The sequence below is a fragment of the Pelmatolapia mariae genome, linkage group LG16_19, assembly GCF_036321145.2.
Source record: "Pelmatolapia mariae isolate MD_Pm_ZW linkage group LG16_19, Pm_UMD_F_2, whole genome shotgun sequence".
Taxonomy (NCBI): domain Eukaryota; kingdom Metazoa; phylum Chordata; class Actinopteri; order Cichliformes; family Cichlidae; genus Pelmatolapia; species Pelmatolapia mariae.
Genome location: NC_086241.1, coordinates 53,989,651 through 54,007,480, shown reverse-complemented (window position 1 = coordinate 54,007,480; position 17,830 = coordinate 53,989,651). Strand labels below are relative to the sequence as shown.

At 41.8% G+C, this 17,830-nt stretch overlaps 1 protein-coding gene across 6 annotated transcripts in view; it reads left to right on the top strand.

Annotated features, from left to right (window-relative positions):
• qkia (QKI, KH domain containing, RNA binding a) overlaps positions 1-17,830 on the top strand; it is a 75,756-nt gene that overhangs the window by 44,465 nt on the left and 13,461 nt on the right. For all 6 annotated transcript variants that reach the window (XM_063500171.1, XM_063500168.1, XM_063500169.1 and 3 more), the window contains exon 4: positions 4,333-4,476. In XM_063500171.1, coding sequence (XP_063356241.1) covers positions 4,333-4,476 — 144 coding nt within the window. The remainder of the gene's footprint in view (positions 1-4,332; positions 4,477-17,830) is intronic.

Genomic DNA, 17,830 nt, shown 5'->3' with positions numbered 1-17,830 from the left:
AGAAAAGGGATTTCCCTTCCCTTTTGCAAAACCAATTCCCTAATTCTATTTTGGCTGCTACATGGTGAAATTACGTAGATGGCTGTTTTATTTAGAGTCGCACTAAATGTCCTTTCAGCCTTGCACTTTGAAAAATGTTCTCTATCAAGTGAATTTGCTTTGATTTGTTTTTTTTGCTGATTGTCCCAAAACATAATGGCTAAAACTGTGCTATCAGCACGGTCACTGATGGAATAGGATCGGACTCCAATTTGAGCCATCAACTTGTGCCAGCCCATAGACAGAGTCACACTACAGCTCCTGCATTTATTGCTTAAGAGTTAATATGTGACATTGGCAGTCAATACACTGAATTCCATTAGCCTGCTGGCTCTGCAGCAGACCTACTTGTTTTGTTTACATTTTAATTTATTTTTTTTAGCTCCTCATCTTTGGATGCACTTCGATAGAGCCACAATAGCTTCTTTGTACTTAAGTCTTTAGAGTCCAGGTGTTACTTTAGTTGCCTTGGAGTTTTTCCTCTGCAAATGGCTTTAGGAGGTTAAAAGGTGACTGTCATAGAAAAGGACTAAGGCAGTTATTTAGTGTTGTACATTTCTAAATTATATATAAAATCCAATTTCATTTGTGAACATTAATATTTGATTGTGGAAGAAGCACAGGCTGCCAGGCTGATTATACACCAGAAAAGCTGGTAGACATCGGGACTGTGCCTCGGTTAACTTGGCACCATCCAACCGCAAAAGGGCACACTGTGAGAATAGCAGAGTATACATGCAGGTATTACGGCTTCATGCTTTCAGTGCACACATGCTGGTGCATGGAGAGAGAAAGCAGTGAATAATTTAGTCTACCATAATTAGTTAATATTAATGGCTGGTTATTAGCAATGTTTACCTTAAGCTGAACAACTTAAGGGAAACAGCGTCGAATCAAAATATCTGCCTGGTTCTTTCCTCTCATTTCATATTTATAGCTGTAACTCTTTCAAGCTGTTTTTATGTTTTTGAATTTATACTTAATCACTGTAATGACCAACTGTTAACAATAGTTTAGTAACATTAGTTTAGTTGTTGTAGCTAATGGATAAAATACACCCTAAAAACAATATGTCCCATTGCTTAGAGCCTGTGGGGTCACTTGAGGCCTGGTTTGCAATACACTGACTGAAACCGAATGCCTAATGGACACAAAGTGTCGCACAAAGTCACTTTGACTTTAAAATGAAATCAACATCCATATGGTATTGATGGCCGAGAGAATGATTTGTACTCCCTGCAATCTGAAAAGCCTTATTTGTAACGGAGTTGTGTTGCAGGCTGTTTTTGGTGTGTTTTGAGCACCCTTAATGTGATTGGCATTGAGCAGAGGTAATACTTCAAGTGTAGCTTGAAGTATTACCCAGCAATTCATGTCTTTGTTTCTCTGTGATAGGTGGCTATGTCCTTTATCCACAAAGATTTAAAGGTGACCTGTTTAGTAATGTCATGTTCAATCTGTCATTTTTGATGTTGTTTATTGATAAGTTGAGTTTTTTTAACCACTGTCATCTACATTTTGGGGGTGGATATGTTGGTTTTCTGTGTTTATCCTGTAATCTGCCTCATTTTCATTTAATATGTAGTTATATCTTTTCCCCTCAGTGCTTACTGTTCTTCTCCAGCGTTGCTTATCTTCTCTTGTCCTTCCATGTCCTTGCAGCTCTCTGCTGCACCTGTTTGGCCTGCTTGCATTCAGCCTCAGTTGTTCTGACCTTAGTTGGGAAATCCTTTAGGATCAAAGGCAAATGGGCCGTTCAGAGTAGCAAAGGCAGAGTTGAAACAGTAGCTAGACTGTCAAATACCAACAAAATAACAATAAAATCGTGGCGCCGCATGGCCAAAGATCCTTTTGAGTGTACCTGACTGTAAAGAGTGAATACTTGGATCATGAAATAAGTTTAAAAAGCCTACGCTGAATCACGATTTTTAGGACAACCAAAAAAGGGATCGTCAAAAATATCAGTGCTGTATTTTTGTAACCTTTTAACATGTGGTGAGAATTGAGGCCTTAAGTTTTCTGAGAGGTGTGAAATGCAACGGGCTAACAGGTGCTGCACAGACGTTGGAAGTCGGGCAACATAACTGACTAGCAGCCTTTCCCCTTGATCCTGTTCTTAGATGGTGTTTATAGATGCAATCCCCATGCTATTTATTCATGCTACGTGCTTTGCCAAAATCCATTGCCCTCCGGTACGTGGTTATTGCTGTGGCATTTGATGTTGGCCAGCATGGACATTGTCTTCAAAGGCCTTCCCAATATTCCTGGTAGGTCTCCTCTTACCTCCCCCTCCAGCCTTCCTCCTGTTTGTCATGCTGTCACATTCTCTCAGAGGCACACAGTGACCTTGTTCTCAGGCAGTCATGCTGGTGTGAGATGTGTGGGTGTACGCATCCCCCCCCCCCAGATATATTTGAATAAAATCCTTACGAAATCTGAATCTGTCCGAGCTTTGGTGGTCACACTTTGCACACATATGCGCACGAGCATGTGACCGACTAATCTTTTTTTGGTTCCAACTTGAGCAGGAGTTTGTCAGTGTAAATACTTTTACGTGTCAGCCATGTGTTTTCATACTGTGTCCTGCATACAGTGGCAGCCCTTGTGGCCTTTCTGTCTTGTCCCCTCCAGAAAGTGCTGAGTCACGTTCCAGTCCCCATGTCCCCTAATAGGCCATAAGCAAACAGCCATGGTGAAATAATGGCCTGACTGCTGAAACCTAGCCCCCCACCAACCCTCCCACCCACACCCATGTGTGGAAAAGGGGAAAACGAGAGTGGAATATTGAACTTTCTTGTGCGTGTGTGTGTGTGTGTCTGTGTGTTGTAAAGAGCAGTGCCATGGCAACAGCTCTCTGTGGAGTAGAAAGCAGGTGGGTGGCACTCAGCTCAAGCTCTTAGTACTGTGTGCGTGCGTGCGTGCGTGCTCCACCTCACTTTGTGGTGCTCGTTGAGTATATTGAAATCATGTCAGGTGGACCCCATGCAGAGCACTGCAATGCATTGTTTGTAATTAGACATCCTTGCAGCAGTTCGCTCACTACCCAGAAATGAGCCGTGATCTGGAGTTGAGGTGGTTTGTATGGGCGGGAGTAAACGATACAGTATTTATGAACAACAGCAGGAGGGTATGCAGCTGACTGCTCGAGACTCTGACCTCCTTTGGAAAAACATTTCTGATTTTACAATGCAGTCAGATTCATTTTCACTTTACACGTTTTGTCTTCACGAACTGAAACATTTGAGCATTATTATCCCTTTTTTTCCTTTTTGGTGCTATAATGTGGTGTCACACATCAAAATCTGAGGTTGTATCTTTTTCAGACAACCTAGACCTCAACTCCTCACCTCAAGGGGAAGTAGTCGGCTTTCAAACCACTGGCTTTCATGGTTGTACGCTGACATGCGATCCAACCTCAAAAGCTTTTTAGAGCGCTCTCAGTGTCTGCTCGCTAGATTTACTGTCAGCCGGGCAACAAGAAGAGGGAGGAGAGTAGCTATGCTAAATTGAGGATCCCATTTTTTTTTTTTTTTTTGCTGCAAATGTAGGATTTTTTTTTCTGTACATATATCCCATTTTACCTTTTTCACACGACTTGGGTATGACTGGGCTTTTCATGGAGGCAACTGAAAACATAAAGCTTCTCCAAACTTCAGTCTGCCAAATTTCAATTTTGAGCCTGCTTCCTATTTAACTGTGTTGAAAGGCTATCTAGCAGTGATGGCTGGTTTTGAATACAACCCATTTTTTCCTTTTAGGTGCTGCTATTGCTACAGTTTGGGACCCTGAGAGTGCTGTGCTGCTGCCTTTGTAGGAAGGAAAACGACTTCTTCATTGAACCTTTGTTGCCCTTACAGTGTATGTCAAAAAGTGTCAGAGGCAGATGCACACTCATGTACTTTCACATACTCTGAGCCCTAGCTATGTGTTATAATTTTATTCCAACAAGTGAAGTTGCTGCGGTTTAAAAAAAAAAAAATCCCCATCCATCTCTCTCTGATCCATCCATCTTTCACTGATATTAATTGCTGCAGGGCTAGCTGTCATCTTTGTCTCTGCGAAGCGAGGGATCTATTAAAGAAGGGTGTCCTTTCAAAGTTAAAGCTAAATAGCTGACTAAAGGGCCGGCCCTGTCATCCTGCCTCTCTTCACAGGGCCCCGTCGTCCTCTGTGTATGCCTGCCTCTCGCCTCCACTTTCTCTGATATGCCGTGTTACTGCACTGGTACTCTAACACACCCACACTGTCACATTCACTCACCGTCTCTCTCGCTCTTCCTATTTCTCTGTCCAGGAGGAGCAGAACAGAGGGAAGCCAAACTGGGAACACCTAAATGAAGACCTTCATGTCCTCATCACAGTGGAAGACACACAGGCTAGAGCAGAGATCAAGATGAGGAGAGCAGTGGAGGAGGTCAAGAAGCTCCTTGTACCTGCAGTAAGTACATACTGTCCACAAGCTTATACGTACACATTTTGTACTCAGCCTCTTGCCGGTCGGATGGATGTATGGATGGATGCAATGGTAGCAGCTTGTGGTTTAATGAGAGATTTAATGTTCTCCAATTGAGTTTCCCAGAAGATGAAGGACTTATATTGACTCTAAATTTATGGTCCTATGAGAAGCTTTTGGTCAAAACAACAAGATTACCGACCTACATATGGCATACTACCTCTATCCCGCTGTTAGCATCCTGTTTACTTCCATATATAGTTGAGGAGAACAGGTTGGCTTTACCTCCAGCGGAGTGGAAAAACATAGCTAGCTGTACACACCTCCTGTGACTGCCACATTTCATCTCCGCTTCCCCTCTGCCAAGACTTCCTCTTACATGGTGCCACTGGTGATAGCTGCTGGTAGTGCTTTTGGCATGCAATGCATATTTTTGCTTTTAGCTGTGGTGACCAGGTGGGCAGGGCAGCTGAAGGCACAGGTTTACCACCAGGTGGCAATGCACAGGGTTGGAGGTCTGTGGAAATGGGGCCAACCAATATCAGCCCTACAAGGTTAAACAAAGCGTTACTTGCATTTGTAACCTTGTTAAGCCGCTGTCCTTCATGCATTCTATCGTGCTAATGCATAATTATTCCTACATGTGTGCTTCACATTTAGATTTCTTTCGCCCGGGGAGGAACATACGCAACAAGGACAGCGTTTGTCCCAGTTGTAACTGTATTACAATTACAAGCATGTAATGTTTGAGTGTCAGAGTTATGATGCCTTCGATACCCCTAGAAAGTCAACATTTGTGGAAATGAGTTCAGTAGTGGGAAAAAATTTGATCTGAACACATCAAAATAGGGGTTATAGGATTACAGGGATATTCAGATGCACACCAGTAAGAACTGTATGTTAATCAATTTATCAAAAAATAGCTGAACAAACTTCACTTCAGACTTATAAAATGGAAACCTGAATCCCAAGAGTTAAGTTGAAGTCACCTATTTAGCTCTAAGACCAACATGTTTGAAACTTTATATAGAAATTCTCATGGGAAAGGCTCTCTGAATCCTGGTGTTGTATTAAGAAAAACAAGCGTAGACTATAAATTGCTATATTTTAATTCAAATGTTTACATGTGTCAGCTCAGGGTTATTAGTTATTTTATTGGATCTGCCACATCAGGAAAGTAATTGTTAAAACAAATGAGGTTTACCTCTTTACCCCTTGAAGCTCCTTTCTGAACAGAGTGCTTTCTCTCATATTTCTGGTCTGCTTATAGAACAAAATGACTGGGTGTGCATCAGAGGTTAGTGAGGGTAATCTCTGCCTATGCAGCTATGCTTGAAAAGACCTGGAAACTATCCTAATGGTCGTCAAACCACATTTTTATTGATATATACTGAGGTGTCAAAACTCATCACGGGGGAGGGTGTAAAATGTTGTTTTATAGTGTAAAGAGTTAAAACAAATCCTTGTCATTGCATCGTTCTAGGGCTGTGAACGGCATCTTTTCGTTTAGACCAGTTTAGAGCTTCACGTCTGCCACAGGAAGCGGCATCATGCATCTCCTGTCTTCTGTGATGTTTCTAACCTGTCTGTCAAAGCGGTATAAGGCCTTTCTGAGACAGTCTGGAAGGCGCTTTAATTCGTGCCATCTTGCCGGAGTATTTCTTGTCTGTATTCGGCTTACTTGTCATTTGTTTAGGTGCCGACTGTTTTGAATACTGAAGTGTTTCACAGCTCCTCGGGGAACTGATATGACTTCACTGATACCACACTTAATTGATTTTTTTTACCCTTATTGGTTGAATTCCCTTATTTTATTGTAGCAACAGTCAGTCAAAACTTAAAATGGATGCAGCGAGGGGAAAAAAAAAAGTTGTTTGAAGTCAAAGAGGAAAAAAAAATGCTAAGCTCGCCTGTGTTGCACGGATATACCATGCAGTATTTACCCTTGTAACGTGTGTGCTGCCTAGCTGAGAAGCAATAGTGTCTAATGGATTCCTGTTTTAAGCCCAAGTTGTGTAGACAGATGTTTCGGCATATTGCTGGTGTTTCCACCCGTACTTGAAATGATCATTTTAAAGCCATTAAAACTAGCACTGCTATCCTTTTTTCTCTCAAATGAAGCCATGCTTTGCACCGTTTCCTCCTTTTCATCTTGACTCCTTTTTGTTAGAAGTTTCCAACAAAGTAGATTCATGAGTTTAACAACATTGTTTTTGCAAGACTCAACAGTCAGAAAAACACGTTGGCATCAATAAAAAGAAAAAAGTAACCCTGGGAACATCCTACTCTGATGGATTGGACAATTTGGAACCGGTTCTCATTTCCTGACTTTAGTTTGGGGACTTGTAATTATGTACAGAGGATGTTGAAAGACTTTTATATGCACAGTTGAAGATGAAGGCCATATCTGGAAGCAGCATTATTATAAGTAGAATGAGTCACTGGCACACGTGTCAACACGACACAGCAACACCTTTTAAGATAATGGCAGCTGCTCAATGTTAAAACTAATCCGAATCAAGTGCCATGAAAATAACTTTATCACTTTCCTAGAAATCTCTGTGCATTTTGCACCCTTACAAGTACATTAAACACGGTCTGTTAATTTGGTACCTGAACCACTGAGTGGGGTAAAGAGGAGCTCTTTTATTTCTCAAACACAAGAAAGCTTCTTGCTCTTTTGAGACACTAATGAAATCTCTTTGCTCATAAAGTTTCTCTCTTAATTTGAATAAGAGTTTTATGGATCTAATTAATGACCAGATGCAGTTTGCCAAAGGCTATTTTTCCTTCAGGCAAAGCATCTTTGTTCATTTAACCATAATGAAAAGTTCTTTCCATTAGTTAGACATTAGATAGATAGTGTTTTTTCTGAACCTATCAAATTTGCATATAAATATTCTGATTTCTCAGGATCCATGTGTCCTGTTTTTGCTTTGGAATATAATGAAATAAGGGAAGCACATTTTCCTCACATTCATATCTATTAAAAAATGCTAAAGCTTGTTCGGCTAAGACATATTTTTAGTTAATACTCTACTTTATATTGACGCAAGAAATAAACCAAGTTTGACTTTGTTATATTTGTTATTTTACTTACCACAGAGGACTCTGACTGGCCCCTGGGTTCAATATAATTGTCTGATGTTCCTAAATACTGGGGTAGTGCATTATCTACCCAATAATTCTTAAGGGCTCTGCATTTCTTTCTTTTTTTCTTTGTTATTTCCTGCATCTGAATGCATACGTGTCTTGAGTATGTGTGGGACTGGGTGGCTGTAATGCCCTTTATCATGCTAAACTAAATTGGATTAAAGTATGAGTACGCTGAGTATGCACAGTTCTAATGAAGGGCATCTCCTCTACGTTTGGCAGCGTAAAATCGCCTTTATTACATCGCACAGGACACAAAATGAGGTCATGCTTTTTATTCCCTTCCAAGGAAAAGGCTTTACTTGTCATTGACGAGGTCCCTGCTGCAGAAAGGAAGCAAAGAGGGGAGGATGCGGGATAACCAAAGGTTCTTCAAATCTGGCCTTAAATTGAAGTTAAAGGCTTTATAAAAATAATAATAATAATTTTGCTCTTAAATAATCTCACAATTGACTGAATTGGGATTAAAAGCCAGGATGTCTGGCAGTGAAAATCCTCTCCTCCCACTCGCTTAGCCAACTAAACTCAGTCACGCTCATACTATTTATCTTTTTAGTAAGAAAATAGTTTGTAGAAGCTTGTTTAACAGTAATGATTTAGTTTAATTATTCAAAATGAAACTTTTTTCCCTAAGCTAAATAGCTGCATTAACAGAAACAATATGAGCTTATTTCTCATGTAATTTTCTTTTTTTTAAGGGCTTAAAAAGCATGACTTGTAAAATCATTCGGCTCATTTGTGGGTTTGTATGATGTATTTACATTTTATCTGTCATTTAGCCAGTGGCTGCTGCATTGCTCATGGTAGTTCTTCATCTTTGCCCCCGTGTGTTGCTCTTTCACTCCTTAGTCCTGTGAACTCTTCAACTCTAAATGAACTGGGAGCAGGGGAACGACGGCAAGTTGAGAGGCAGAAGGAAGGGAGGCGGGGGGAGATTGGTGGAAGAGCTTGATTGAGCTACTCTTTCAAGTGTGGATTTACTTCACTGATCCTACGCTAGTGCGCACACACACATGCGCTTGCACAGAAAAATGCGTCCACATGCGTGCGTTCGCATACACACCGACAAAAATGCTGCTCTCATCTCTTGAGTCCTTCGTTAAGGCCTCAAACAGAGCAAGCAGCAGAACCCCAATGCACTTTCGGTAACCTCAGCTTGCACAGTTGTATGCATAAACCCTGACTGGCTCATTGCACTTCTCCCCACTATCCTTAGAAGGGCAGGAGAGCAAAGATTATCAGCCTGTAGGAAGGCATTATCCTGTGATTGACAGAATATCATGGCCAATTAAGAGAGAGGCAAGAAATCCCCCCAAAAACCCTGATTTTGTATGCCAAGATTATGTAGAATGATGTTGTCATCACAAATAAGAATTGGCTTGCAGCTGACTTGTGTAAACAGACATACGCTTAGGTCCAAATCCATCTGAATTACTTCCACATGTTATTAATGATCTACTGCTTACTTGTACTCACAACCTCAAACAAAGCATCGATGGAAAACGTTTTTTCTGGTGTGTAATGAAGTCTTGGCTTGGCAGCTGCACATACAGGGGGTGCCACAAGCAATTTCTTTATAATCCTCATTAAATGCAATAACGTGACCTCTGTATGAAACATTTAGGCACGCCACACCTTTGGCCACACCCCTTCTTAATCAGGCCGGTGTAGGTACTTTACCTTTCTTAGGCGCGAGTGCCTGCTGTGATATCACTGATTGAGATGTGGCCTGACTGTTTCACTGCAAGCTGTGTGGCAGACGTTGTCTCCAAATTATTTAGTAGAGATTTACTTTTTAATTGGCAATAACTATGTTAGCCAAGAGATGCATTGTGTAACATTCTGTGTATGAGAGTGTGCAGGAGGAAGGAAAAGGGAGCAGCAGTGTTGCCTTTTTTAAAACTCTGCATAGAGCTCACAGATTTCTGATACAGGAACTGGACGAGCTGTCTTAATGTTTTTGTTCCAGACATACCAGACATAAATGTGGGGTAGCTGTAATTCAGGAGGTAAAGCAGGTTGCCTATGAATTGGCCGTTCGATCGCTTTGCAGTATCACAGCTTCATTTATGGCGACGTGATCCGTATTTATGGCTCATCTCACCAGAGATGCTAATTCATATTATAGATATAGCAAAGCAAGAAAAACAAAAATTGGGCTTACCTACATTTTTAGTAGAGGAGTGAGTTGATATGTCCTGCACTGCACAGTGAATCCTTTCGTGAACCTCCAGTCTACACATGATTGGCTAATATGTTTCCTTGTTCGACTTCTGATTGGCTCTTTGGAGACCGGGTGAGACAGCCTACATCTGTGCTGTTATGGATTTCTCCAATAATCTACTATTTCAGATTCTTTGAGAGCTATATTTCTGTCTTATGTGTCTGCTCAATCCCAAAAAAACACTTAGCACTTCACTCTTTCTAACAAAGCAAAATGTTCTGCTCTGTAGTGATAATTGAGCTGCTTACAGAGTTTATACTATTTAGAAAAAGTGAGTCAATTCTGTTTTAAATTTCAGGCATTTTTATGACCGTATCTGGTCTACAGGCTCTCATGTCAGCAGTGTCTACATCTGATTCAGTGCAGTGACAGTAAAGCACTTACTGTAAGGTACCCATAGTATATTAATAGAGGTAGCCGGCTAGCTTTGATTCCTTTGACATTCTTACACACATACACATTGAACATCCAAAAAGCAGGCACGGGTTAGGTTTGAAAGGAGAACAGCAAACAGAGAAAGAAAGAGCTGGTTGGTGCAGGGGCACGTTGGCCCTGGGGAGCCGAGTGCATGCCTCTCTGAATGAAACTGTCATCGCAGAGAACAAAGTGAGCATGGTAGCTGCCTGAGCAGCCCATGGCCTTGAGCACTACTCTCCATTTGTGGGATGGTGGAAACCCAGTCCTGACTCAGACTTACTGCTCCCTCTTGTGCTACATCTCTCTTACTTTCCACTCCATCCTACTGTTGTTGTTGTTGTTGTTGTTTTTTTACTTTAGAAGTTCTAGTACACATAATGCAAAATAAGACATTGTTTTCAGTCCACTTTTCTCTCTTTCTTTATAAATGCCTGAACAGCAAGCAGCAAAGTTAGAGCCCAGCTGGTTGTCATTTGGAGTCCCTTTATGCCAACACTAGGTTTCTTTTTTCCCCCAAACCCACTCCACCCCTTTTTTCTTGTTCCTGTCTCTTGCTCTCCTGAGTCTCCTGTCACTCTTCTCTGTTTTCTGCTCTCTCCTGTGGGCCACCTTTGAGAAAGAACATACAGTAGATGGTGTTTTTGTGAAAGGCAGACAGATGGACCTTAATGGATGCCAAGCTTGGCTATCTGTGGGGTGTTGGGTCTGTACTCACCAGTATGCATCCGGCTTGGCAGAGTGTACAATGGCAGCGCCATCAGAACCACTCAGTCTGGAAAGGCACAGAGAGAAGACGGTGCAGAACAAGCGGAGGTAGATTTGCACAGTAAAAGTGTGTTCTAGGCAGCAGTGTGCTGATTTTTGCAATCAATAAACACCTTTTTCTTCCTTTTTCTCTTTCTGGTTCTCACTCTTTCCTCTTTCTCTGTCAGCAGTGTATGACAAATGAGCACAAAACACCATCTGGCTGTGTCCATCCATGTGTGCCTCCCCAATTAATGATGTTTATTCTTTGTTGGGGCTACCTATCACGACCATTCTCTTTTTATTTACTCTTAATCTGCTCCCCTGCCTCACATTCTCAGCCATGCATGATATCAGCTATACCCATGAATAGAAGCTCACATTTCTTCATAATGTGTTTTGGTGATGCATGCACTTAACTGTGCTCAATGAACATGACTTCTAAAGAAAATACTCTGCAACAGGTGCTATGTAGTTGTGTAAAAGTATAACTTCATGGTAGAGTTGGGCAGATTGATCCAAATATTGATGGTATTGATACCAATGCTGGTATTGATCAGATAGGATGGATATGTTTTTTAAGTTTAATATTTAGCCAACTAAATTTGCATTGCTTAAATTTGCACCTTGATTTATTGTTATTGGTATTTGCATTACGTCATATCAGTTCTCGTTCCATGTTTGGTTTGTCTGCATTTAAATGCGGTGAATGACAAAAGTAGCTATTATCTCACTATGCCAGGTAGCTCAAGTAGGCTTACAGACGTTGCTGGCAGGTTGTGGGTATATGGTTTTAGTCAATCTGGCAGCCCTTTCTTCCCTGTAGGCTGTTATTACCTTCATCAGTCTAATGAAAGAGCTGGCTAGGATCATATTAACCTCCTGATCTCCACCTCCCAGGACACCGCAGCTACAACTGGCTGGACTGCAATATTCAGTGCACCCATTATATAGATATATGTGTGTGGGTGTGGGTGGGTGAGTGAATGGTGTGCAGGTCCCACCTGCACGTCAATGACGCTTCTCCCACATGAATGTTAATCATCTTTTTAATTGGCTTCCTTGACATGGTGACCTCTGCTAGAGACTGCAAGGCTGCATCACTGTGCTCCTGCTTCAGTGCAATTATGCTGTTTTCTTGGTTTGGCTGTGTGTATGCATGTGTGTGTGTGCGTGTGTGTGCGCGCATCTGTGTATGTTTAGTGAAGTGGTAGAGAATGTGGCCTGGAGGCACTGTGACCTCTGACTTCTAACCATCCTCTTGTCTTCCACTTTCATCATCATCCATCTTCAGCGCTCACACTCTTTACTCATTTATCCAACCTTTTCTGTGCCCTTGCTAATACATTTGAGACAAGTACCACACAGACTCGTATTGAAACCTTGTAACCAGGAGAGCAGTGAAGAGCAAACACTAAAATAGTGATGTATAAAGCAGCTCTGATTAATGGTCTAGATGTGATAAGTGGGTAATTGAAATGGACCACTTGAACTGTTACCACAGGAAACAGATGTGGATTTTCTGACACTTATGCCAATAATGATTACTAGTGCATGTCATTTAATGGGCTACTTTTTAAGAAGTGACCGTGATCGGCCATGTCAGGTTGAAGCGCTCTTTAATCAAGCGTGCAGACTGACATTTATACATCCCCTCCTCGAAGACTTTCCTTTTAACTTTTTGGTTTGGCTGTATAAATGGCAAACTTATCCCCAACACCCATTCTTCAGTAATACTTTACACACCAAATCAACAATAAAACACAGCCATCCTCCGGCTTAAATGTTGGTGTTAACTTACAACATTTCAAAGCGGGCTCAGACAAGACCTTCGCTAACATTCCAGTACGCCAGGTAAGGGTGGGTATAAAATAAATGACCACACATCTGGAATCTCTGAGCCATTTGTTTTACCCGAACCTTCCTTCTGTGCCTTTCTAAGAGAGAAGAGAAGGAAATATTTCTGTGTTTATTACTTCTGAAATGTGGAGAAAGGGAAGCCATCAATCACCTTAAAAGGCCAGCATTGTTGGCATATAAATCTGTTTACATACATTTTAATTTCTTTTCTTCTTCTCGTTTTTTTCTGAGAAAAAGGTTTCCACTTCTCACCTGTAATTGTGCTGGTCTTGCTGCGCGTACGCTTGATTTTGTAACACTGCTATTTATTGTGTGTGTTCACAGTTGCACAGTTACATCAATTCATGATTTATAGCGAAAGACATTTCTTTCATTGTCGTTCTCATATTTTACTCCATAAAGTATGAGAACAACTGCTGCTCTTTTTCTGTAGAATTGATTGAAAGCACAAAGGCTATTCACTACTTTCTTCTATTCCTTTATCTGCTACTTGTTTGGACCCAATTTTGATCATCTAGTTACACACATTCCTCCATTTTCTATCGCTCTACTATATGTGGTAATCGGTGAGCTTCTGTGTTGTGTGCCAGGTCCCTCCTCTCAGCTCAAATGCTGACCGGAGGGACTCGGTCTGGTCTTTCCCCTTAGGGATCCTCCCCTGCCATCTCTCCCCTCCACATCTCCATCTGCCCATCCCTCGTCATCTCCAGCTCTACCACTCTCCTGGGCGGCAGACAGGTGGTTCTGACCCTAAAGAAACTGTAATCCCGTAGGGAGCAACCTGTCTAATCTTGGCTACCTTCCCTGGCCTTGTCCTTCTCTTCTTTAATTTACTGGCCGTAAAGCTCAAAGGCAGGCAGACTTCTTCAACCAATTTGAGTTGAACTAAAATTGGCCATTTTTCCCCTATATGTAGATTAAAATGCAGGGAAAAACAGGGAACACTTCAAATAAGATGAGATGAAATAAAGCTGCAGAGCATTTAACTAAAAGGTAATTAATAACACATATAAAAACGAGTGAAAATATAGAATAGTATAACATCACATCATATAGCCAGGCAGCTCACTTATATTGCGTTTTGGTGATCTCGTCTTACATAACAAAGTACATAGACAAGTACAGATAAGGTTGAGAACACGTTAGAGTAACCTTACATAGTCTTGGACTAGTTAATGGTTACATAAATCTGCTGAACAGCTCTGTTCTCATGCTGTGCTCCAACTTTATCCTCACCGGTGTACTGAGACTCACCGCTGATAGAAAAGACGAGGGCCTGGAGGGCTTCAGCCTCAAAGCCTAGTTTCATGTTGGACACTAATATTCAGTAGAACTTTGGTTGTACACATAGATATTTGGTTTACTTTTTTTTTCATTAGAATATTATTTGATTGTTGAACTTTAACTTTATCTCTAGATTTAGCAATTTGGCCTACTCCTCGCTTCTCCACCCACAGAAGCTTTTCTTATACTTTCAATTTTAATGGCACCTTACGGATAGTTTATGCTATGAATTTACTGTTGAAAAATACTATAGTTAGTCTGTCAGCGTATTGACCACAAACAGAACATTTTTGCAAAGAGTGAAGTAGCCTGGAATTAAACTGGGACCATATTTTTAAACAGTCTTAGTCTGGTTTGACTGTCAGCTGTCCCCACATCCGGGAAGAAGTTGTCAAACGGTTTTGATAAAATTCCTTGCATGTGTGCACCTACCTAGATGTGCACCTGTAGTAAGCTGCTTGCACGCACTTAGTGACATATGAACAAGGAATAATGGTTTTGTGGCTTTGTATTCCACTTTCCCCGCTGTTCCTTCATCGTCAGTCTGCTCACAGAGCCAACCACAGGAAATGGTGAAAATCCAAAGCAAGGAGAAGATTCAGATTACAATAATATTCATGCTGAATGGTGTGTTTCATCTCCTTCCCCACCTCCTGCTTGTTTTATCCCTCTGGCATTCACCTACTCACGGCTGGGAAGAGTTGTGGAAAGAAGAAAGAAGCGCAGTGCCATGCATGTGTGCTGCCATGCAAATTACAAATGAGAGCCAAGTAAATTGGATGTAAAATGAGGATAACTATATTCTTAGACCATCAAATTTCACAGTGGGTAATTGGTCAGTAATTAATTGTCGATACAAACTAGCTGAACACCCGAAGAGGTCTCATTTGTGATGGCTTGTCCTTTGTTGTTGAACCAAACTCGCCACACTTAGCAGCTTCTCTCTCACGCGCTCTCTTGACTTCTTCATTTCTCCTTGAAACCTCATCCTGTTGCTAATCCATCTAGTTCATTTTTTCTGTCTAAGGAGAATTAGGCCTGTTTCTTCTCCTGTCTCATTCATTTAGATTTCAGTCACCCATGATCCCCTGTGAGGGTGCATTCTGTGTACACAGGCACCACTTATGAAATTGCCTGGCCCACTTGTACTGTCCTTTTAATTTCAGTTCACACACATACACGTGCTCTTCGGTCCCCACCCAGGTCCCTCACATCATTGTAAAATAACCTCCTTCCTAATCCACCTGGTTGTGCTCGGCTCCTCCGGGGGGGAGTTTCAAGTGTCCTAATACACTGCGCAGAAAGCAAAGGCGGGTAACAAGGCAGGCTGAGCAGCCCGGGCACTTTTAATCTGCCCTGGTCCTCCAGTGGTGAGGAAAGGGACCCTGCAGGCCCCTGGCCAATCTCTCTGCCGCTCTTTGAAGGTCCCTTTAATCCTTTTACAGAGAGGCAAGGAAATGCAGAAGTGTGCACATGGCTGCGAGTCAATTTCAGGGGAGTTGCAGTTAGAACTCTGTCTCCGACGGCTCAGTGCTGATCAAGACTTGTGCACATTGTCTCTCTGCCACTTTGTCTTTTTGTCTCTTGCACACGCCACTTTATACTGTCCACCCACAGTATGTTCTGAACTTCCTCAGGGCCCATACCAGGGCCAAGCTGCAACATCTGTGAAGAGGAAGCACACACACAAACACGCACACACTCGGTGCTTTCATCTCTGCCTCTCCAGCGACAGTGTGTCCCAGTGTTTAGGCAGGAAAATAGGATTGTGTAGAGCTCAGCGCTTTGAGAGCCCAAAGGCTGCCCATCAAATTCAGCTCCTACAGACTGTGATGCCTCGCTTTGCCAGCCATCGCTCAAGTCATTTCAAACTCCATTCTCTCAGTCCCACCAGCCAGCTCTGGACTGATGGCTTTCTTGCCTCCTCCATGGTCTCTTGAGAATAAATGCTTTCCCTCAGATTTTTGTTTTTTTAAATCTCACTTGGGTTGGTTTGATTTGTTTATCGCAGTGCCCTTCTTTTGTCTTTCTCTTCCACGCTGCTTTTGTTTGTTAGGGGTGATGTTCACTTGTTGGCGATTGCTGACTGGTCGTCCCGTGGTAGAAGTTGGGTTCTGTTGCCTGTTTGGTGTTTTTCTTCCAAACAGCTATGTTGAATGTGCTTTTGTATGAGCAGAGGATGCAGTCAACATCTGCAATACTGACATACTAAATAAAACTAAATACACTTTTCAACAGTGTATTGTAGGAACTGCTAGGATGCCTCATAGCTCTGTGCTACTTAGTGAGTGAAATCATCAGAATCATAGTAAACCTTTTGCTTTCTTGTTGATGTTGGTAATTAAGAGTTATAGCACAATGAGTGAACTGAGACTTGTTCCTTTGTTGAGAATCACAGTTCTAGCTTTCCCAGGTTGCACTGAGCCAGATAACCCAAGGACACCCAAGGAAGTTGTCTTGAAATATAATTGCTGGCCTGCACATGTGCACATCCATCCAAAAAGTTCCAGGGTTGAATCCACATCTTGCAGCAGGTACTTGGATCCCTGTTTCGGGAGAAAGCTCCAGTGATCAGCTCTGAGTCAGGATCTCTGAATCTGATGCAAATCCCCTAGCAGTATTTAAAGCTCCCAAATCATCCCTGGCCAAATCCCTTCAAGATATTCCCTGCTCGATTGGATGGCATTAAAGGATCGCAGCGACAGAACAATACACCGTCTGGCAGTGTGCTGGAATGAGGGATAAAGATAGGGGCAGGAACAGAGTGCAGAGCAGAAGGGAAAAAAATGAAATGGAAATGGATGAATAAGGTAGAGCTTGTGAGTGAAAATTGGGAATGTGGGAGTAGGCAAAGGGAATTTTATTGTCAGGCAAGCAAAACGATGATGAGAGTGAGTTCGGGAGAATCCGACAGCTGTTAGTTAGGTTGTACAGCACGGTGGGACTGCATGATCCTTTATTCTCTTAGCTTGTAACGTCATTGGTTTGTCAAAGCTAGAGCAGGCCAACAAGCTTTAATTATATCTGAATCATTTTGTTAAATCTGTGTGTATATTTTTTTCTCTGGGTTATTCATATGAAATTTAATCCGCTTTTAATGCTGTTATGTTACATGAAATACCAGCCCAGTTTCTAAGGATAAACATGATCACTCAGAATTTCTGCGTGGCTATTTCCCTTGTATTACTGGAAATGCTTTTCATGGGAAAGAAAAAACAGATTTTTTTAAGTTCTAGTTAGTTCAGTAAACTGTAAAAAATAAATAAATAAAAAAAAAGTATTTCTGTTTCCCTTCTTATTTTCTTGTCCTTTCTCCTCTCCATGGCAGAGTCTGTGTATGGGTCTGTCAGTTGATATTGATGGGGCTATCGGCAAGCACCAAGGCTGCCCACTTCGCTATTCTCCAGTACAATAAAAGGCTGTAATAAGCCCCATAGATCCAGTAACCATTTCCAGTTCCATGGCTCAGGCTGTTTCTACCACCCATACCTACACCGCACACTATGAACAACCCCAGAGAAGCTGTAGGAATAAAGTATGCAATTAAATTAATACCCTTTTGCAACATATGTCTTACATACTGAGCTACCACCGATGCTTCTCTAGAAAGAGCAGAGTTGGCACTTCTGAGCCTGAGCTTTTGGCACTTGAGCTTTG